The sequence below is a fragment of the Martes martes genome (genome assembly GCF_963455335.1).
Source record: "Martes martes genome assembly, chromosome: 5".
NCBI classification, from domain to species: Eukaryota; Metazoa; Chordata; class Mammalia; order Carnivora; family Mustelidae; genus Martes; species Martes martes.
Window position 1 is genome coordinate 69,219,647 of NC_137892.1, and position 23,471 is coordinate 69,243,117.

Genomic DNA, 23,471 nt, shown 5'->3' on the forward strand with positions numbered 1-23,471 from the left:
CTGCCAGGTCTGATGTTACTCTGATGTTCCTCCCTCTGTATGTAAGGAATCTCTTCCCCTAACTGCCCTTAAGATAGCTTCCTTGGTTCTAAGACTTGCTAGTTTTACCATTACATGCCAGGGTGCTGGTCTGTTCTCCTGGATTTTGGGAGGGGTCCTCTCTGCCTCTAGGACACAAATGTTGTTTCATTTCCCAGATTAGGGAAATTCTCAGCTACGATTTGCTCAACTATATCTTCCAGTCTTCTCTCTCTCTCCACCCCTCCCCTCAAGGATCCCAATAATTCTGACATTGGAACATTTCTGGCATCACTTATTTCTCTGTTTTCGTGGATTTTAAGCTGTTTGTTCCAGGCCTCCTCCTGTTCTTTCTTTTCTATCCATTTGTGTTCTAGATCACTAATTTGTTCTTCTGCCTCATTTACCCTAGCTGTTAAGAGTACCTAGATTAGGGGCACCTGGGTGGCTCAGTGGGTTAAAGCCTCTGCCTTCAGCTCAGGTCATGATCTCAGGGTCCTGAGATCGAGCCCCGCATCGGGCTCTCGGCTTGGTGGGGAGCCCGTTTCCCCCCACCCTGCCTGCCTCTCTGCCTACTTGTGATCCCTGTCTGTCAAATAAATAAATAAATAAACTTAAAAAAAAAAAAAAAAGAGTATCTAGATTCGGGGCGCCTGGGTGGCTCAGTAGGTTAAGCCTCGGTCTTCAGCTCAGGTCATGATCTCAGGGTCCTGGGATAGAACCCCAAATCGGGCTCTCTGCTCAGCAGGGAGCCTGTTTCCCCCTCTCCCTCTGCCTGCCTTTCTGCCTACTTGTGATTTCTTTCTCTGTCAAATAAATAAATAAAATCTTAAAAAAAAAAAAGAGTATCTAGATTAGACTCGATCTCATTGATAGCATTTTTAAGTTCTGCCAGATCAGCTCTCATTTTTGCCCTTAGAGAATATATGTTGCCATTAATGGTTTTCTCCATCCTAGCTACTGTCTGTATAAATGTTACCTTGAAGTCTATTTCTGACATCTTTTTTTATATCCATATCCATTAGTTCTGTAGCAGAGGTCACAGTCTCTGAATCTTTCTGGTGTTGGGGGTTCCTCCCTTAGTCATTCTGTTGAGGGATGGTTGAGGGAATGCACAGAGTCTGAATTATTGATCACAACCCAAGCAAGATGCCCCTATTTTATAGGGACCTTAGGGTTGTCAGCCTCTTGTTCTCCCATCCTGTCTTCTAGGGGAGGGAACTGCCTTGCTGTTACTCAGGCAATCCTTTTTGGGCAGAGTTGCCCTGCCCCTTGTTGGTGGGGGATAGACTCAGTGAAAACTGTTTTTTTGAGGCTTTTGTTCTCTGGTAGCTTTCCCTGGCATCTTTCTGCATTTCTTCCAAGAGTCAGAACAGAAGTGATCATATCCAAACCTCTGTCTCAGAACAGAGAGAGCGCAGTCTGTTCTTCAGTGAGCTTTCCAAGCTACGGTATCTCTGTTTTTGTCTGTGCTGCTAAAAACTGCAGCATCCTGGGTTGTGTGCACCCCACAGAAGCACTCTCAGCCCTCACTTCCAGATCCAGCCATGTTTCTGCCCTTTGTCTTTCTAAAACTGTCAGCAACCTCCAGTTCGCATGTGCGCCTCTGCAGCTTCAGGTTTCGGCTTGGGGGGCTGCCCTAAAGTCCTTCCTCCACCTCTATAGTATGCGAGTCTGTGTTCGGTCCCCAGCACGAGAGGCTTTTGCGCTCCAGTGGTGTAGTATCCCAGAGGCTCCCTCCCACTTCCATTTATCTTCCAATATCTGCCCATAGAATCACGGCTCCCTGCTTCATAACTCGAAATTAACCGCTGGAGATATCTGTTTGTAAAGATCCAGATATATCTTCCTATGTCTCAGGCAAATTTTGTAGGTATTCAGAGTGGTATGGTAGATATCCAGCTTACTTCAGGGGACTGGCTAAAATAGGGTCCCCTAGCCTCCGCTATCTTTGCAAACTCCCAAAACACCTTATTTTTGACTGAATTTTATAAAGCCTTCGATGTTTGTTAATCCAGCACTATGAGGGGTCTTGCATACTCACCTTATTAAAGATCCACTACAGAACAGAATTAGGATTTTTGAAAAAACAGCTTGATATGGAAAACTGAGTTTGTGATTCCAAAATCTGAATTTTTAACTAGTAAATAAATGAATCTCCAGATAATTCCAATGTAAGTAGTCTAAACCAGTACTAGATAATAAACTGGGAAAGGTGAGAATAAACTCTGTGGTGTTAGGCTAAAACAGAATGTATTGTTGTGAACTCATGGTTTACACACACACACGCACACACACTTCCTAGCTTTGTTCCACTGAAACAGCCTAGACACAATGATACTCTAGTAGCAAGGACCATATCTAGTGTTCTGATCCTAAATTCTTTTTTTTTAGGCTATATGCCCAATATGGAGATTGAACTCACAACCCCTAGATCAAGAGTCACAGGCTCTATCAACAGAGCCAGCGAGGTACCCCCAGATCCTAAATCCTAAATACCATTTCCACTATAAGGAACCAGGGCTCCTGAAATTCCTAATTCCAGGACTAGGGCAGGGAAGTATAAAATGATCCTAGATTTTTTATATTTATAAAAGGGACATCAGAGAGGGCTTTCTCTTTGCTCTGCTTTCTGCCATGTGAGAATATAAGATGGCGGCCATCTACAAGGTAGGAACGAGGTCTTCACCAGACACTGGATCTGCCTGTATCTTGATTTTGGACTTCCCAACCTCTGGAGCTGATTTAGTACTTATTTATAAAATATGGAGTGCTATCCATGGTAACTGTCATATGCCAATTAAAGCATATGCCTAATATTTGTACATGCACAGAATAAAGTCTACAAGAATTTCAGTCTTTTAAAACGAATTACCTGTGGTTATAGGAAACTTTTAGTTTTTACTTTATATATACATCTGTATTGCTTTCTTCCTTTTTAAGTAAAAAATATGTATTAATTCTGGATCAAAAAATAAAGGGAAAAAAAAACTTAGCTCACTAGAATATAGCAATGAGATGACCTACAGAAAATTATAAAGTTGTAAAATACTAATTCTTGGGATAAATAAAAACCCATGTTATTACCTGGATTTCTCATTGGAATGGTTAGCAAGGCAAGGTATGGCAACAGCTGAGTTTGGAGGCATAAAGCTGGTAAGCAGAAGTCAGAAAAAAGTGCTTTTGCTGTTAAGCAATTTTCCCGATACTGTATAGAAAAAAAAAAAGATGAAATGAAAAGTAAAAAAATACGGAGATGTAACCCTAGACAAACTAAGTTTACTATATCCCAAATTGTGTTTATATTCCACATACTTTTAAGAGTTTATGTAATTAGTTTTTATAACTGTCCTAGCCTTACCTAATAAAGCATTTTACCTATAAAACTATTTCCTATTTGACATAACAGCAATAAGACTTTTTTTTAAGAGACTTAAAGGTAAAAGAAAGAAAATCTTAAGAACGAAAGGAATTTTGCTTATGAGCATACCTCACAAATTATGTGAGGGTTTGTTTCTCAGTTAAAAAAAATTATTTTCTTTAGTTAACATGGGTACAATGCTAGGCTGAGGAGGAGAGAAGCACAATCTGCTTTCAAGGACCTTACAGTTTTAGAGAGATAATCTGTATGGAACTATAAGGAAAATTAATATTCGTGTTATAAAGAGCAAAGCAAATCAATAAGGGACATAAACTGGTTAAAAGTCATGAAATTCTCCAAGAAATTTGTTGGAAAAATGTCTTAGGTAACGAATTGCAGGCTCATATTTAGCCATATGATTTACAAACTGGAAGACATCTTAGAGATGACATAGTCCAAGGGCCACAAATTTGGATGCTATAGGAGACAGGCAGGTATATAAATCAGTGCAGTGAGACAGCTGGGGAAAGTAGTACCCACCACTCCCATCTTCAAGGGACAGATGCTACTTGGTTTGATCAGATTGCTGCCATGTAAAAACATAGACCAGTGCTGCCTTACTTTGTATTCTTTTCAGGAGTTAGAGGAATTCTGAGCCAAAAATCTGTATATGAATTTTAATTATTACACTCATTTTTTAAAGATGAAAATTCATGAAAAAAAATCTTTTTGTGTGCAGTATTCAAAGTGGGGGGGCCACCCATTTTTGATTGCTAATGAATCCTCCACATTTAAAGCTGTGGAAACTAAGTGCACATTAGGTAAAATAATCTGTCCAGATGGTTAGAGGCAAAGCAAAGATTTACCTTTTTTCCTTCCTCTTTTTTTTTTTTTTAAAGTAATCTCTACACCCAATGTGGGGCTTGAACTCACAACCCTGAGTCACATGCTCTTCCAACTGAGCCAGCCAGGTGCCCCTATTTTTAATTAAAACTAAAAGATAACTGTAACGATCCTGTGAATTCAATAATAGTCAACTAAGAAATAAAATATGTGCTTTCAAATTTTTACTGTTTTTTCCTTAAAAATAATGAGGCATTTAAGAAGAGCGTCCTTTTTATGTCTTACTATAATTCTATGAAAATTGCGGATGTTAGCAACTATTTCTTACTTAAAATAAAACACTTTTTTAAAACTTACAAAAAATAACTGCTTTACTGAAATATAATTCACATACCATAAAGTTTACCTACAAAAAATTAAAATTCATGGGGCGCCTGGGTGGCTCAGTGGGTTAAGCCTCTGCCTTCGGCTCGGGTCGTGATCCCAGGGTCCTGGGGTCGAGCCCCGCATCGGGCTCTCTGCTCAGCGGGGAGCCTGCTTCCTCCCTCTCTCTCTGCCTGCCTCTCTGCCTACTTGTGATCTCTGTCTATCAAATAAATAAATAAAATCTTTAAAAAAAAATTGAAATTCTTTTTTTACCTTTTTATTTATAAGAAACCACTGGGGTTTGTGCAAGGGTCGAAAACTTGATCCTCCTCCTTGGCAATGAGCAAATCCTCGGGCTTTGTTGGAATGTATCACACCTCTCGTAGCTATGGATATACTATATTGATTGAGTAAAGACCGTGTCTAAAAAGGAGACAAAATGTAAAATAAAGAAAGTAAGAGATTTACAATGCAGTGCTACTCCTGGTACTGCTGATGCCAAAAAAACACTAATCATATTTACTTAATGTATGTTCACAATTTTTTTTTAGTATTTATTGATTTATTTTAGAGAGAGAGAGAACATGCACATGTGTGATTCAGGGAGGGGCAGAGGGAAAGAATCTTCAGCAGACTCTCTGCTGAGTGTGGGGAGGAGCCCCAAGTGCAGGGCTCAATCCCATGAACCATGAGATCACAACCTAATCTGAAACCAAGAGTTTTATTACTGTTATTAAAAAGTTACATAAGGGGCCCCTAGGTAGCTCAGTCGGTTAAGCGTCTGCCTTTGGCTCACGTCAGGATCCCAGGGTCCTGGGATCAAGTCCCGCGTTGGGTTTTCTGCTCAGCAGGGAGTCTACTTCTCCCTCTGCCCCTCTCCCTAGCTTGTGCTCTCTGTCTCTCTCTCAAAAATAAATAAAATCTTAAAAAAAAAAAAAAAAGAAGTTACGTAAGATGTCAAATAATGAGGAGTAAAAGTAAACTTTCTGAATTCTGAGGAAATATTCATAAACAAAAACAGTTAAGTCAAATGTCTTACATTCCAGTCACTGCTGAGGATATCTGCAAAACTCAGAAAGTCACTGGCTCTGACAAGATCATCTACTTCCACGAAGAAATCTATGTAGTTTTGGTGAAGATATAAATTAAACAGCTCTCCTGGCATGTGTGACATTTCTACTACTTCCTATAAAAAGAAGCATACACACATAATTTAGGTAAAATGCAGTGGTTAAATGTACACATGCATAAATGTAAATAATATATATCCTGTAAAAAGTACTAAATATTATTAAAGACTTTACCTCAGGTTGAACAAGTAAGGTATCCCGCTCATACTCTGATAAATGCGAAGGCAACCGAGGAGAATCTATTTCTGCTAAAGATGCCCCTATAAAAAAACTTCTGGAATTATTAAAAATAGCACCACCTACAGTTCCATAGAACCACTCATTGGAAGGTTCTTTCAACGCTTTAGACACATAATACCAAACATATTAAGCAAGATGTTAAAAATAAAAAAACTAAGTAACTGGAGGCTTATGTGAGTTGCCTCACTATTACAGTGCCTTGCTGCTGTATATACATTGAGTTGTCTCTCATCATCACTATTCTTAAGAACTCAAATTAGAATTCTGGTACCTGGATTATTGGCTTTTCTAGAAATAAAATACTCCAATTGTCAAAGCACTCTGCAGCATTTCACCTTTTCAGTTCTGCATTGCTTTCTTCTGTTTTGTTTTAAAGATTTTTTTTTTCTTTTTTTTATGTATTTGACAGACAGAGATCACAAGTAGGCAGACAGGTAGGCAGAGAGAGAGGGGAAAGCAGGTTCCCCGCTGAGCAGAGAGCCCTATGCGGGACTCCATCCCAGGACCTGGGATCACGACCTGAGCCGAAAGCAGAGGCTTTAACCCACTGAGGACCCAGGTGCCCCTTGTTTTAAAGATTTTATTTATTTATTTGACAGAGAGAGAGAAAGAGAGAGACAGAGAGAGAGGGAACACAAGCAGGGGGAGTCAGAGAGGGAATAGCAGGCTTCCTGACAAGCAGGGAGCCCAAAGCGGGTCTTGATACCAGCACCCTGGGATCATGACCTGAGCTGAAGACAGATGCCTAATGACTGAGCCACCCAGGCATCCCATGCTTTCTTCTTTTAATTCTCATTCTCAATATAAAGATCTTTACTGTTCTCTTTACTGTGTAGGATGAAGCTGCTTTCTGCATGAGAGAACAGAAACCCTGTTCCCTGATTCAAGAAGTTATAAATGAATGTTGAGAAGGAAAACAAAGGGTAGAAGGAAAAGAATCAGTGGGAAGAGGCACTCAGATTCAGAGGTAAGAGATCCAAGGACAGAAGTGTGTCTTCACTTCCATCTAAGTGTGCCTGTTTCATTTTGTTCGGATGGCATGAAGGCTTCCATTTAGAAATCCCAAATTTTCAACTACCTGGAAAGAAGAAACTGAGAGATATTCGTCTAAAATAAGAAGGATGCCAGGACTAAGAAGCAGCAATAGACAACAGAAGACAAAGAGGCAAGGAAGATAAGAAGATGGAAAACAGGTATGGGAGGCACTCAAGAGTTTTATAGGAAGATAAAAACAGTTGTTTAAAACAGCTGGGTTTTTGGCAATCAAAAATTAGTCTCAGATAGTAAGAAGTGCGATAAGCATGAAGCTTCAATGAATGTCCATTCACATACTATTTATGACCCACTGAAGCAGCTATTTTACAAGAGGTTTGAAAAACTATCTGAGAGGAAATTGAGGACACGACACAGAACTTTTCTCAATGGCCCATTATGATTATTTACTTTGTGCTATAACAGATAAAACAGTTCCAAACTATGGGAACAGTTTCCTTCAAAATTTTTAAGAATTGTTTCAATCTATATAAAGGCATGTTAGATCCTGCCCCCCACCCCCAATCCTAATTCTCTTCCTTCAGGATCAGCACACTAAGAACTGATATTTTCTACATGAAAAACAGAAGTCTGGGATTTTATTGAAGGGAAAACCAATCTGGGAACTTAGAGATCAGTGACCCAGGTGTAGGGACTAAAGGGAAGCAGGCATTAAAGAAGGAAAAGGGAAAAAGGACATCAATGGTTGGGGAGAGAGCAGGTAGTGAAGAGAAAATATTAAGGAGATCCAAAGAAGCCTGAAGCTACCTGGCAACTTGCCTAGGGTTCTGGTGTCCAGAGTTTAGGCCCAAGAGGGCTTTGGGCTACCAACACCTCCCACTAAAATTCTAGAGAAACTGATGTCTTACCTGCAGCAAACTATACTTTTAAAGATTTAAAGACATGGATATTTGGTCTATGGTAGTTTTTACATTTAGTCCTGCCCAGTCTAAAAACACTCTATCTAAATACACTTACCTGCTATGTGTCAAGCCTTGCCGAACAGTATCAGACCTACCCCTAACTGCCAAATACGTCCCATTTTCAAAAACTGGTATTTAATTTTAGTTGTAAGACTAATGTCTAACAGATTAAAAAAAAAAAAGTAAGATTTTCTTACTTTTACAATATAGTATTTTCCCCAGAGCTCTGAAGAGAAAAAGAGAAATATCTTTGCCACCAATAGCTTGGACCTCTTGGTTTTCAAAAACCCTATCAGTTTTTTTCCTTTGTTTTGATTTTGACAGTGCAGCAGCTGATTTTACTGAAGACAATGCTTTCTTCTTTGGCCATAAACGGTTTTCTCCTAAATAATACACATCCAAGAGACAATATTGAAAATAAAATTAAAATATGAAAAATAAGACTGACAACATTTTATGTAGTTACACTAAATAGTCTAATTAAAATATATTTTTTCTAAAAACTGTAATTATAAAATATGTGAATTGAGTAACAGTTGTCTTTGGGTTGCTACACTATGAAAATGGAATAAAACATCACCTGAAAGTACCTCATGACACAGATTTTAAATTTTATGCATAGAAATAACACATTTTCTAATATTGGCCTATAATTTTGATTTCTTATGGCACTGCTTGTGCAATGTACTGTTCTTTTTTTTTTTTTTTTTTTAAAGATTTTATTTATTTATTTGACAGAGAGATCACAAGTAGGCAGAGAGGCAGGCAGAGAGAGAGGAAGGGAAACAGGCTCCCCACCAAGCAGAGAGCCCGATGCAGGGCTCGATCCCAGGACCCTGAGATCACGACCTGAGCCGAAGGCAGCGGCTTAACCCACTGAGCCACCCAGGCGCCCCTAATGTACTGTTCTTGATGCATGATAGATATTAGTCAATTAAATCCTCAAAATAACTTGATTACGGGAGAACTCTTATTATACACATTAAAGATAGGAGATATAAAGAGATTAAGTAACTGCCTCAAGGGCATCAGCTTCTAAGTGATATGAATCCAGGCAGCACAGTTCTGTAGTGCATGTTCAACAACTATTCTGTATTACCTTTCTACCAATTTGGGCACTCTTCAATTTATGAATATGCCAGTGTTGACATTTCAGTGGTCAATCTACTGTTCAAAACTCAGAATGCATCCCTTAAGAAAAGTAGCCTGGAAGAGCAGAAAGAACTAGGATCTGGGTTTGATTCTTATTATTGTCTATCTCATTAAGCTGGTCAAGAATTAAAGGAATCAATATATGATTGCTAATACGGTTCCTGACCTACTCAAAAAATATTATTTTCTTCCTTTTAACATTTCTGAGCTAAGAGTGATAATGTTATAAGTGACAGGATAGCAAACTGGCCTACTTCAGCCTTCCCAACCCATAATTCCAGTAGTGAACCTAAGCACCACTTACATTTATTTTTCTATTTATTTTATTTTTCTCCTTAATATTTCTACAGAAATATACAGAATTCTGATTTCAGTTGTATTAAGCTGCCTATTTACTTTTCTTTACAGTTATTTTGAAAAACAAAGATATAAACTAAACAAACAGATTATTCTTGTAGGTAAACGCTAGGATTTCAGGTGGGTTCTGAGAACTCCAAAGATGGCTTTTAATTTTTCAAGGTGAATTCCTCAATGTGAAACATCAAGCAGGGTGCTTGTTAAATGTTTTCTGACAAGGACCATATACAAGAAACCATGTGCTATTTCTCTATACACATGTACATTTTTAAAGATTTATTTATTTGAGAGAGAGTGCGTGCGGGCACACGAATAGGGAGAGGCGCAGAGGGAGGAAACCTTTAAGCAGACTCCCTGCTGAGCACTAAGCCCCACAGGGAGCTCCATCCATGACCCAGGAGAACATAACCTGAGCCAAAACCAGGAATTAGTCGCTCAACCTACTGGGCCAACCAGGCACCACTTTCCCTCCCCACTTTTTTTTTTTAAGTAGGCTCCATGCCCAACATGTAGCCCAACACAGGGGCCTAAATTCAGGACCCTGAATTAAGACCTCGGCTGAGATCAAAAGTCAGATGTTTAACCAACTGAGGCACTATGGCACCCCTGTGCTACCTCTTTTAATATAGCATGACACTGTACCTTCCTTATAATAAAGATAAATCAATTTATTAACTGTATCATATATAAATTAAAAATAGGGAACCTGGGTGGCTCAGTTGGTTAAACATCTGCCTTTGGCTCAGGTCATGATCCCAGAGTCCTGGGATCAAGTCCCGAATCAGGTTCCCTGCTCAGCAGGGGAGCCTGCTTCTCCCTCTCCCTTGGCTTGCAGCTTCCCCTGCTTGAGTACTCTCTCTGTGTCAAATAAATAAAAATCTTTGGGGTGCCTGGGTGGTGCAGTGGGTTAAGCCTCTGACTTCAGCTCAGGTCATGATCTCAGGGTCCTGGGATCAAGCCCCACATTGGGCTCTCTGCTCAGCAGGGAGCCTGCTTCTCTCTCTCTCTCTCTCTCTCTCTGCCTGCCTCTCTGCCTACTTGTGATCGCTCTCTGTTAAATAAATAAATAAAAATCTTTAAATAAATACAAATCTAAAAAAAAATTAATTAAAAGTAAATACAAAGGTGAACCTATGTAAGCACAATACTATATATTTCTTAAAGATTTATTTTGGAGAGAGCACACCCACATGCACTCAGTGGGGAGAGGGAGAGAGAAAACTTCGATCAAGCTCCATGCCCAGCATGGAGCCCCAGGTGGGGCTTGATCTCACAACCCTGAGATCGTGACCTGGGCTGAAATCAAGAGTCAGACACTTAACCGACTGAGCCATGCAGGTGCCCCTCAGCATAATACTATTAAAATTCACTAACAGCTGATCGTTTATTGACTCCTTAATATATATCAAGCACTGGAATAAACATTCTATAAGTATTAACTCACTTTTCACACAACTCTGTAAGAGAGATTCTCATATAAAAGGTGAGAAAATGCAGGCACAAAAATGATTGTCATTTGCAAGATTCTTCACCAGTAAATGGCAGAGCCAGAATTTTCACCCAGGAAGTCTCATCCAAATTAACTTTAAAAAGTCAAGTAGCAATAAATAAATTAATTAAATTAAAAATTAAATAATAAATAAATAAATAAATAAAAAGTAAGTAGCAAACCACCTAATTGAATCAGGTTTTATCTCAGGTGTACAGGTACATACAATGACATATCCACAGGGGCATGTGTATACATGTGTACATACATGATTTTACAGAACAGTCTCAAAAAAATAGATGGAGATATATATCAATTATAAGTTAAAATATGTTTAGTTTGATTTCGATTCATGAACAACTAAGAGAAAGTCAGTCACCCGAACAATGCAGTAAGAATTTATCTTTCACAGTTACCTTTTGAAGAAGAAAACTGGAGGCTGTTTATTGCACTTCTGATATCACCAGAACACCCCTGACAGAGCAACTCTAGAGAACTTCTATCAGGGACAGTAATATTTCCTCCATTCTAAAATGAAAAAAATTAAAGTTTAAAAAACTAGTTTCTAAAACCAAAAAAACAGCTCCCCCGTTTCTAAACTAAATGAAAAAGTACATTAGAATCTTTTAAAGTTAGATGCTAAAAAGCTTCCATGTTAAATGCCAGTCTGTTCAGGAAAGCCAATGACTTATCATAGCTCTAGGTAAATTCTCAAGAGTATAAAATAATTTCACTTGTTTACTTGGACTAGATTATATTTCGAAGTTCTCTTACTATAAACACATGTATATATAAATATATACTATATACACACACATACATACATACGTATAAACATCACTCCCTTGTCAGTTCAAGTATAAGACCAGAAAAATTTATCTATCCCTCTCCACCTTAAGAAATCCTGTTTCCTGACAACATGATTTAAATTGATTTCAGGTCATGATCTCAGGCGCCTGGGATTGAGCCCTACAGTGGCTCCATGCTCAGTGGGGAGTCTGCCTGAGATTCTCTCCCTCTGCCCGTCCCCTGCTTGTGAATACACATACACGTTCTCTAATAAATAAATCTTTAAAAAAGATATATATATTGCTATGGAAGGAAAATTCTCTCCAAAGTGTCTCTAACAATTACTAATTTATTTTTTTCTACCAATAGTTATGTGAGAGTGCCCATTTTTTATCTTTGGCAACCCTGTTTATTGATCTCTTAAAATTTCTGCAAACTGATATGTGAAAAATGGTGTCTGGTTTAAATATTAATTTCCTTGATTACTAGTAGGGCGAAATACCTCTCATGTTTACTGGCCATTTGTATTACTCTGTGTATTGGCTTCTCTGCTCTTGGAATTTTTACTGATTTATTTATTTTTTTAAAGCTTTTATTTATTTTTGCAAGAGAGAGGGAGAGTGCACTAGAGCAAGCACAAGTGGGATGAGGGGCACAGGGAGAAGCAGACTCCCTGCTGAGCAGGGATTCCCAATGTGGAGCTCGGTCCTGGGACTTCAGGATCATGAACTGAGTCAAAGGCAGATGCTTAACTGACTGACCCACCCAGGCACTCCTGTCCTTAGCCTTTTTAGGTAGGCACATTTTTATACATTCATGGATTAATACTTTATTCTGTTACATAAATTGCAAATATTTTCTTCCACTCTCATGCTTGTCTTTTACCTTAGCTTACCATGCCTTCTATCATTCCCTGAGCTTTTCATTTTTCTGAAGTAAATCCAATCCAATGTTTTTAGGGCTTTTGTTTCTTATTTAGGAATACTTTCCCTCAAACCAGTCAGTACTTTTTCTTAATACTATTATCATTTTGAGGGTGCCTGGGTGGCTCAGTGGGTTAAGCATCTGCCCTTCACTCAGATCATGATCTGACTGATCAGATCATGATCACGATCTCCAGGTCCTGGGATCAAACCCCACATCCAGCTTCCTGCTTAGCAGGGAGTCTGCTTCTCCCTCTCTCCCCCTCTGTCCCTCCCTACTGCTCATTTTCTCTCTCAAATAAATAAAATCTTTTTAAAAAATACTATTGTTTTTTTTTTGCATTCATATCTTTCATTTACCCAGAAATCTTTTTCTAAAGATTATTTATTGGGCGCCTGGGTGGCTCAGTGGGTTAAAGCCTCTGCCTTCAGCTCAGGTCATGATCCCGGGGTCCTGGGATCGAGCCCCACATCAGGCTCTCTGCTCAGCGAGGAGCCTGCTTCCCTTCCTCTCTCTCTGCCTGCCTCTCTGTCTACTTGTGATCTCTGTCTGTCAAATAAATAAATAAAATCTTTAAAAAAAAAAAAAAGATTATTTATTTTACAGAGAGCACATGTGTGAGTGGGAGAGGGGGCAGAGGGAAAGATTCTCAAGCAGACTCCCCACTGAGCGCATAGACCAAGGCAGGGATCATCTCAGGACCCTGAGATTGTGACCTGAGCCAAAATCAAGACTCAGAGGCTCAACTGACCGAGCCACTTAGGCACCCCTACCTAGAAATTATTTTTGTGTACAGTATAAAGATGCAACCTTATGTTTCCCACATAGATATCCAATTGTGCTAATATCACTTTTTAATTATAATAGTCTTCTCTCTCCCCAGTGTAAAATGCTACTTCCATTATACAGAAAATCGTCATTTACACATACTGATATATTTCTGTGCTGTTTCTAACTGAATCCTTCCTTTTGTCTGTTACCATGTCAACAATACACACCTGTAATATTTATAGTTTTACATTGTGTTCCAATACCTAGATAGCAAGTCTCTCTTCACTATTCTTTTACCAAAATTTTCCCACTCATGTTTGTGAATTTCTCTTCCAGATTACTTTCACTTTCATTCTGAATACATTTATTTAATTTAAAATTGTTTCAAGAGTATTTGTTTTTGAAAACTTCTAGCGTGGACTACTTGCCAGAAAGGAAATGTAATTTTTTTTTTTAAAGATTTCATCCATTTATTTGAAAAAGTATAAGAGAGAGAGCATGACTGGGCAGGAGGGGCAGATTGAGAGGGAGAAGTAGACTCCCCACTGAGCAAGAAGCCTGACCCAGAGCTCGATCCCAGGACCCTGAGATCATGACCTGAGCTGAAAGCAGACATTTAACTGACTGAGCCACACAGGCACCCCAGGAAATGTAATTTGAAATGATGATCCTTGGTAGCTGAAGGAAATACCACAGATGTTACTCACTTTGAACACACAAATGTGACTGAAATGTGTGATCACACTTTACATACATAACAATATCAACAAAAAGACTAAAGATCTTTTTTTCTTGTAAAAACAGAAAAACATCTATTTAAACTAAAAAGACAAAAAAACAAACAAACAAAAAAAACCCCCCAAACCTAAGATATTCACCATTCTTTTAACTAAATCGCTTAAGATGTCAACAGTCTTGGGATGCCTGGGTTGGCTCAGTCAGTTAAGCTGCTGCCTTTGACTCAGGTCATGATCCCAGGGTCCTGGGATCGAGTCCCGTATGTGGCTCCTTGCTCAGCAGGGAGCCTGCTTCTCTGCCTCTGCCTGCCTCTCTGCCTGCTTGTGTGCACTCTCTCTCTGACAAATAAATAAAATAAATCTAAAAAAAAAAAAAGATGTCAACAGTCTTTCTTAATATAATTAACTGAGCTACAGAATGCCAGACATTAAAATGATCTTTTGATTTTCTTCTACCATCATTATCATTGTTGAAGACCCCAGATAGTATCTTAACATTTCATTTTATAAAAGCGTGAAAGACTTGAATAATGTGCTGGTTGCTGCCCCTGTGATATAACAGTATAAACAATAATATCAAAACTACACCAGTTTTAGGGGCACGTGGCTGGCTCAGTCAGTAGCGCGTATGACTCTTTTGATCTTGGGGTTGCCCCATGGTGGGTGTAGAGGTTACTTAAAAATTTTAAAAATCTGGGGCTGCCTGGGTGGCTCAGTGGGTTAGGGCCTCTGCCTTCGGCTCAGGTCATGTTCCCAGGGTCCTGGGATCGAGCCCCGCATCTGGCTCTCTGCTCGGCAGGGAGCCTGCTTCCTCCCACTCTCTGCCTGCCTCTCTGCCTACTTGTGATCTCTGTCAAATAAATAAAAATCTTAAAAAAAAAAAAAAAGAGATCAGGTATGTAAAATTACTCTGCATAGTGCCTGAGATGTATCAAGGGCTGAAGATACAATTTCTATTGTTAGCACTATAACTTCACTTATTCATTTACTTATTTAAAATAACCTCTACACCCAGCGAGGTCACGACCTCCAGATCAAGAGTTCCATGCTCTTCCGGATAAGCCAGCCAAGTACCCCAGCATCTTGTTATTTTTAACTTTACAATTAAATCGTTATTTTCTCATGTCACTAAAAATTCTCAAAACACTAATTAATCACCGTAATATCTGCTCTCTCTGTTACTGAACTCAGTTTGTTTCTAATTTTTCACCATTAATAGTTTTTATTTATTCCACTAAGTGCTGTACATAATACATTATTTTGTTTAATCCTCAAAGTAAACTCTCCCTTGGAGATTTCCCTCAGTACTAGGATCTGAGCAGTGTGAAAAAATCTTATGTTTCATGTAAGATCTAGATGATTTATAGCAGTAGGACCCCAGAACCATGCTGTTGGGAGAAGTTCCATCAATTTATTTTAACATCATACTGATTTGAAAGATAGAAAAAAATGATGTATAACAAATGAAAACAGCTATTTTACAACAATGTTAATATATGTAACACTACTGAACTATACACTTAAAAATGGTTAAATGGTACAGTTGATAATACCACATAACTATTTGAAAGCTGCTAATAAGTGAGCAGATCTTAAATGTTCTCACCACAAAAAAGAAATGGTAATTACATGAAGTGATGGAGGTGTCGTGTAATGCCATAGTGGTAATCATTCTGCAATACGTAAGTAATCAAATAAACATGCTGTACACCTTAAACTTCATAAACAATATTACATGTCAAGTGTCTCTCCATAACGTCAGAAAATAAATGATTAAGATGGTAAATTTTATGCTAAGTTTTTTACAATAAACATATTATTAAATTTTTAAAAAATTGACAACAGGACAAGAGTAGTGTTGGACTGTTGATGATTAATGTACCTAGAGGCCAGGAAACAGTTTCTTTTCTTTTCTTTTTATGGATTTTATTTATATATTTGACAGGCAGAGATCACAAGTAGGCAGAGAGAGAGAAGGAAGCAGGTTCCCCGCTGAGCAGAGAGCCCAATGCAGGGCTCAGTCCCAGGACCCTGGGATCATGACCTGAGCTGAAGGCAGAGGCTTTAACCCACTGAGCCACCCAGGCGCCCCCAGGAAACAGTTTCTTTTTTTTTTTAAAGATTTTTATTTATCCATTTACCAGAGATCACAAGTAGGCAGAGAGGCAGGCAGAGAGAGGGGGAAGCAGGCTTCTTGCTGAGCAGAGAGCCCGATGTGGGGCTTGATCCCAGGACCCCGGGATCATGACCTGAGCCGGAGGCAGAGGCATTAACCCACTGAGCCACTTGGGCGCCTCAGGAAACAGTTTCTTGACAGTAGACACAATTTATAGCACTGAGCCAAGAAAAGGGAAATTTACTTCAATGTGAAAGAGAAAACTAGGTTTAATAATAGAGAAAGGTAAGGGATTTTTAAAATCAGTATTTCCTGCCTTTTCTAGAATGACAGGCCTGATGAATATAAGCAAATATTTTAATTCTAAAAAGTGAAATAATGTGTTTCTAACTCCACAAGTATGGCTTTCTAATGTAAGATTCAGATTAATCGGGGCGCCTGGGTGGCTCAGTGGGTTAAAGCCTCTGCCTTCGGCTCAGGTCATGATCCCAGGGTCCTGGGATTGAGCCCTGCATGGGGCTCTCTGCTCGGCAGGGAGCCTGCTTCCTCCTCTCTCTCTGCCTGCCTCTCTGCCTACTTGTGATCTCTGTCAAATAAATAAATAAAATCTTTAAGAAAAAATAGATTCAGATTAATCAGTTCTTAAGAGACTTACCTTGTTAGCTTCCACTGTCACTATTCGATTAAGAAATTTCATCATAATTGTTGGTGCCACAGGGTTAAAACTGTTTAAAAAAGTATTTTAAAGAAAGATAGTTGTTAAATGATCAATTTAAAAATATAACATGTATATGAGCATTATAAGCAGAAATTTCATTCTTACCTAATGTTTGCTATAGCACACTCTTCCTGAATTTCTTTGGGAAATAATAACCTCTGATTATTATCTCCACTGAGACTGTCAGAAATTATAAATATTAAAGGACATCGGCCAGTGTGCACATATTTCCTAGAATAAAGTACAGCAATGTTTAAATACAAGCTAATGCCATTTAATTCAAAGTTTGAGAAAACTTCACTGAAACTTACCTGAGAATTTCATGTAAAGTATGAGAATCTCGATAAAACTGGTTAGGTAAATCCTATTGAAAAATGGTAAATATTACTCAGTTTTATTATTGTGTAAGTTTATGTAAGACTCGTATTTACCAAATTAGGGAAAAAATGTTATAAATACAATTCAGAAATTAAATTTCTCAATTTCAGAAAACATGAAAAAGTGGATGTACTAAACAGTAAAATGCATCAATAGGAAACCCAATTTTCAATCAAATTTCTTAGGATCACTACTAGTTACAGTATTTTCACTAAAAACATCACTTGCCAAATAATTTCTTTTGCTTTTCTATACTGAAGACATTAAAATTTTAAGGTTCATTAATCTATAGCTTCTATTCAAGTTTACTGAAAAAGACCTGAGGTTTCCACTATCACCGAGCTTTTACATTTTATCACTATTAATACCATGGAGAGAGTTAATGCCCCTATCAATAAGATATATCTTGCAATTATTTACTCAATAGTTACAGCAGGATCTCAAAATCTGTCCGTACTTCAACGAGAATTATCCTCTTATCAGTTCTTAGATCATCTCCAAGCATTTGTAGTTTGTTATACTTTGTTGCTCTTAGTAGAAACTCTTTAAAAACTGCTATCTGAGACTGGTAGGGAAATACATGGAAGCTGGATTCTGAAAGAAAACATGTAACACTTTTACTTTCAACAAATTATATATACATCAAAATTACACACATGTAAGTAACACACACATATACATTACTGATTACATTCACATATACCTGAAGCTTACAACATTGTAGATTTTTTTTATTTAGGCAAAGCTGTACAAATTTAAAATAGGGTATTCATGGAGCGCCTGGGTGGCTCAGTGGGTTAAGCCTCTGCCTTCGGCTCAGGTCATGATCTCAGAGTTCTGGGCTCGAGCCCTGCATTAGGCTATTTGCTCGGCAGGGAGCCTGCATCCCCCTCTCTCTCTGCCTGCCTCTCTGCCTACTTGTGATCTCTCTCTCTCTCTCTCTGTGTCAAATAAATAAATAAAATATTTTTTAAAATATAATAAAATTGGATATGCATTTCAAAAAACAAGAATCATGGACCACAATGAATTTTCTATAACAATGAATGTAATATGGAATTAACTGACTTTAGAACACAGCTGCTAATATAATAGTCACACAACTGGTAAAAACATTTACATCTTTGCCTATACAATAAAAAAACTCCAAATGAGTGTGTTGACGATGAATCAATTAGTCAGACTTAATCCTTAAAGAATCCCATTCTCTTGGGCACCTGGGTGGCTCAGTGGGTTAAAGCCTCTGCCTTCTGCTCAGGTCATGATCTCAGGGTCCTGGGATCAAGCCCTGCATCGGGCTCTCTGCTCAGTGGGGAGCCTGCTTCCCCCTCCTCCCTCTCTGTCTGCCTCTCTGCCTACTTGTGATCTCTGTCTGTCAAATAAATAAATAAAATCTTTAAAAAAAAGAATCCCATTCTCCTCTACTAGAAACAAGCTTCTCCTCTTCTCAAAGTATTTCTGTCTGAAACTGGGAAGTAGGAAAGAAAATGGTCTCATATGGTTTCATCTGATTGCTACTCTCATTTTGTGAACCTACTGATAGTGGGTAGATGCCAATCTAGCATAGGAGTGACAACATATATCTTCGCACAAAAACATACCCAGGGGCGCCTGGGTGGCTCAGTCATTAAGCCTTTGCCTTCAGCTCACGTCATGATCCCAGGGCCCGGGAATCAACCCCCACATCAGGCTCCCTGCTCAATGAGCCTGCTTCTCCTTCTCCCTCTGCCTGTAGCTTCACCTGCTGTGCCCCCTGCGTCAAATAAATTTTAAAAATCTTAAAAACAAAACAAAACAAAAAACATACCCAAAAGGATCTTAGGAATCTCAAGAATATAGCTGGGGAGTTTATTTCAAACCTCCTTTAAACATAGACTTTTCCCACTATTTCTACTACCTTCATAGCAAACCTTACCAGGATTAAGTATCTCCTTGAAATCATCTTTTTGGAAGTCTGGTAAAATTGGATTAATCCACTCTTGTACTTGAATACCATGCTCCTTTGATAGTATTTTTATAGTTGTTGTTTTCCCACATCCAGGAGGACCTGTTATTAATAAAATAGATCCACCCTAAAACCAAATACAAACATTAATCAAAAATCAAAATCACAAAAAAAAATCACTGGAATGCTAGAATATTATGTTTGAATTTTCTTTCAAATATTACTTCCATAAATATTTACTAAATATCTGAAATAAGCTAACTTTTACACAGATGTTACCTGGATTATACCAGTTTTAGATGAAAGAGGATAATCTTATTTCTTCAACTTTAAGCATAACTTCTGATAGTTCTTCAATTCTTGCACTACGTCTCTCCCAAGGACTACTTAGTAGCCAAATTAAAACAACTAAACTTCAGCTAGATTAAGGAGATAATGTCTGAAACAAGTATTTTTAGAGGTTACCTGAACTCAAAATTCAAACTTAATACAGATCTCTTTGGATTATATGCTTTAGTATTAAGCAAGTACAATATTCTGATGGGAAATGTAGGATATCAGAATCGTTACAAAATGTGCCTTAAGAAATACATTTTCCAGAGTGCCTGGGTGGCTCAGTTGGTTAACCAACTGCCTTTGGCTCAGGTCATGATCCCGGAGTTCCGGGATTGAGTCCCACATCAGGCTCCCAGCTCCACGGGTAGTCTGCTTCTCCCTCTGACCTTCTCTCCTCTCATGCTCTCTCTCACTCTCTCTCTCAAATAAATAAATAAAATCTTTTAAGAAAAAAATAGAAAAAGAGAAAGAAAAATATTTTCCAGAGATAGAACTCCAAAGAGAGTCTATAGGTTGTAGGTCATAATAATATCTCCTCGTATAATAAATCTGATAAAAAAAAGTTAAAGCTAAAAATATATCAGGGGAAGATGATTTCCTACATTCCCTGGTGGGCTATAATCCTTGCTCAGCTGTTTACCTTTACTAACTAATGCAAATAAGGGACCTTGTACATGGCCCCAGAGGACAACCCGTCCTACTTTTTACAATGTACGAGTGCATGAGTTATAGTGATGTTAGCCATGACTTTAATGATTAAATAATATATATTAAATATGGTGTCTCTGATCAAATACAGAAAACAAGGTTATATATTGATGAGTTGATGTAAAGGTGACCAAATAAAGACGTTTTGCAGGAATCTAAGTCCTTACTTCTCGTTGGAAGTATGACTCAGTATTTGCTTACTGTTTCTAGTAACTTTACAGGACATACCTAATGTAAATAATGAGAACTGACTACTTCCAAGGAGATTTAAAAAAAAAAGAGGATAATCAAGCACGGACACCCATGTATGTTTCCTTTTCTTTTCTTTTTTTTTTTTTTAAGATTTTATTTATTTATTTGACAGAGAGAGAGATCACAATTAGGCAGAGAGGCAGGCAAAGAGAGAAGGGGAAGCAGGCTCTCCGCTGAGCAGAGAGCCTGGCGCAGGGCTCGATCCCAGGACCCCGAGATTATGACCTGAGCCGAAGGCAGAGGCTTAACCCACTGAGCCACCCAGGTGCCCTCCAGGTACGTTTCTTATATAATAAAGTGTCTTATTTTTTGACGGAGTGATTAGAGCCACACAGCAAAAGTTTTGCTTCCAATAAGTGGGAGATAGTCTATCAGAACACTAAAATATGAAGACTTTTGTTAATGTTTCCATCGTCTACAGTATAATAGATTTTTCTTTATTGTTTTAAACTGAAGTAAAAATGGCATATAGCATCCTAAGTTTGTACATCATAGTGATTCAGTATTTTTATGTCTTACAAAATGATTATCGTAAGTCTAGTTATCATCTGTCACTATACAAAGTTACTACAATATTACTGACTATATCCACTATGCTGTACATTACATTTCCATCACACTGTAACAGTTTTACTATATTCTGAAAATGTTGCTCTGAAAAATTAAATTCAGTATTTTAAGTACTTACAATAAATTTAAGAAAAGATAATTTTAGCTTGTCCACAGAAAAATCTATACATTGTCAAAAATTTGGGGGGGTGCCTGGGTGGCTTAGTGGGTTAAAGCCTCTGCCTTCAGCTCAGGTCATGATCTCAGGGTCCTGGGATTGAGCCCCGAGTCAGGCTTTCTGCTCAGCAGGGCGCCTGCTTCCCTTTCTCTCTCTCTGTCTGCCTCTCTGCCTACTTGTGAACTCTGTCAAATGATAAATAAAAAATCTTTAAAAAAAAAAATTGGGGGGGGGGATGCCTGGGTGGCTCAGTTGCTTAAGCATCTGTCTTCAGTTCGGATCATGATCCCAGGGTCCTGGGATCGAGTCCCCTGTGGGGAATCCTTGCTGTTTCTCCCACTGCCTGCTGCTCCCCCCACTGCCAGCTACTCCCCCTGCTTGTGCTCTCTCTGACAAATAAATAAATAAAATCTTTAAAAATATTTTTCTTGAATAAAAATGTCTTATAATTACTGACATCATTGAACTTTTATATAATAAAGAGTATACGATTGGTGAGAGTTCAACTTCTTAGCGGGAAGATTTTATTTTTATTTTTTTAAAGATTTTATTTATTTGTCAGAGAGAGTGGGGGAAAGAGAGAGAGAGAAAGAATGCATACAAGCAGGGGGAACGGCAGAGGGAGAAGCAAACTCCTGCTGAGCAACGAACCTGATGAAACACTCGACCCTAAGACCCTAACCAACCAAGCCACGCAGGTGTCCCAATAAATAAAATCTTGAAAAAAAAAAAATCACCATTTCACAATCTTAACAAAATAACTGATTCAGGCAAGGATTGAAAATGGACACTAAAGCACTTATGTGAAAGACTACGGGGGGAATTGGACATTTAACATTGTGAAATTATCTCCCTATAGATTATGTGGCAGTCGCAAGGGAAAATTACTTCATAATGGAGATTTCTCACTATTACTGGGGCTCCTGAGTGGCTCAGTCGGTTAACTGTCTGCCTTTGGCTGAGGTCATGATCTCAAGAGTCCCGGGACTGAGCCCCCATTGGGCTCCCTACTTAGTGGGAAGCCTGCTTCTTCCTCTCCCTGCCTCTCGCTCATGCTCTATCTCTAATAAATGAATAAAATCTTAAAAAAAAGAAAGATTTTTACTATTATTTCCTCAATTTAGTGATCAAAGTTAACATGAAAAACAGCAGGAGAACCAAACATATTTTCTGATATGGTGCAATTTAAAACATACACCACAACCTAAAAAGTATTCTTACAAAAATGTTCAACTTGAGTCTAATCAAACACTTGATTCAAACTTCCAGGCCACAGGAAATGGAAGACAGAAGAACAAGTTAGTCATCATGAAGAGGAAACAACCTGACAAATCTAGAAGGTTAGAGTTCTACACGTCACCTGGCCTGGACTCTCTGGTAAGTCAATGTCTTAGAGTAAAAGGGTAAAAGAGGACCGTTCTAGATTTTAAAAGAAAATGTGTAACAATCAAAGGCAACATGTAATCCTTGATTACATCCTGACTGTAACAAATCCATTATAAATAACATTTTGCAGACAAAGAGAGAAATGTGAATATGAAATGAGCATTAGATAACATTATCTAACATAACACTAGATAATTTTGTTAGAGTAACGATATATATAACGGAATACTATGCAGCCATCAAAAGAAACAAAATCTTGCCATTTCCAACGACGTGGATGGAACTAGAGGATATTATGCTGAGCGAAATAAGTCAATTAGAGAAAGATAATTATCATATGATCTCCCTGATATCAGGAATTTGAGAGGCAAAGCGGTGGGTTTGGGGGGTAGGGAAGGAAAAAATGAAACAAGATGGGATCGGGATGGAGACAAACCATAAGAGACTCTTAATCTCACAAAACAGAGGGTTGCTGGGGGGAGGAGGGTAGGGAGAGGGTGGTGGGGTTATGGACACTGGGGAGGGTATGTGCAATGGTGAGTGCTATGAAGTGTGTAAGCCTGACGATTCACAAACCTGCACCCTGGGGCAAATAATACATTATATGTTAATTTTTTAAAAAAAAGAATATTCTTCATAATATCATTCCATGTTTGTCCATGTTTGAAATTTTCTATATTAAAAAACTAACAGGGGCACCTGGGTAGCTCAGTGGGTTAAGCCTCTGCCTTCGGCTCAGGTCATGATCTCAGGGTCCTGGGATCAAGCCCCAC

General features: G+C 38.4%; 1 protein-coding gene across 5 annotated transcripts in view; it reads right to left on the reverse strand.

The window, feature by feature from the left end:
• RAD17 (RAD17 checkpoint clamp loader component) overlaps positions 1 to 23,471 on the reverse strand; it is a 47,235-nt gene that overhangs the window by 17,173 nt on the left and 6,591 nt on the right. For 3 of the 5 annotated variants that reach the window (XM_080803920.1, XM_080803921.1, XM_080803919.1), the window contains exons 6-16: positions 19,260 to 19,416; positions 17,802 to 17,938; positions 17,278 to 17,330; positions 17,072 to 17,197; positions 16,904 to 16,973; positions 11,328 to 11,439; positions 8,111 to 8,296; positions 5,893 to 5,978; positions 5,628 to 5,774; positions 4,862 to 5,011; positions 3,106 to 3,226 (exon numbers count right to left, since the gene is read on the reverse strand). In XM_080803920.1, the coding sequence (XP_080660046.1) occupies positions 3,106 to 3,226; positions 4,862 to 5,011; positions 5,628 to 5,774; positions 5,893 to 5,978; positions 8,111 to 8,296; positions 11,328 to 11,439; positions 16,904 to 16,973; positions 17,072 to 17,197; positions 17,278 to 17,330; positions 17,802 to 17,938; positions 19,260 to 19,416 (1,345 nt within the window). The remainder of the gene's footprint in view (positions 1 to 3,105; positions 3,227 to 4,861; positions 5,012 to 5,627; positions 5,775 to 5,892; positions 5,979 to 8,110; positions 8,297 to 11,327; positions 11,440 to 16,903; positions 16,974 to 17,071; positions 17,198 to 17,277; positions 17,331 to 17,801; positions 17,939 to 19,259; positions 19,417 to 23,471) is intronic. The other 2 variants (XR_013966845.1, XM_080803922.1) reach the window with 1 other exon arrangement.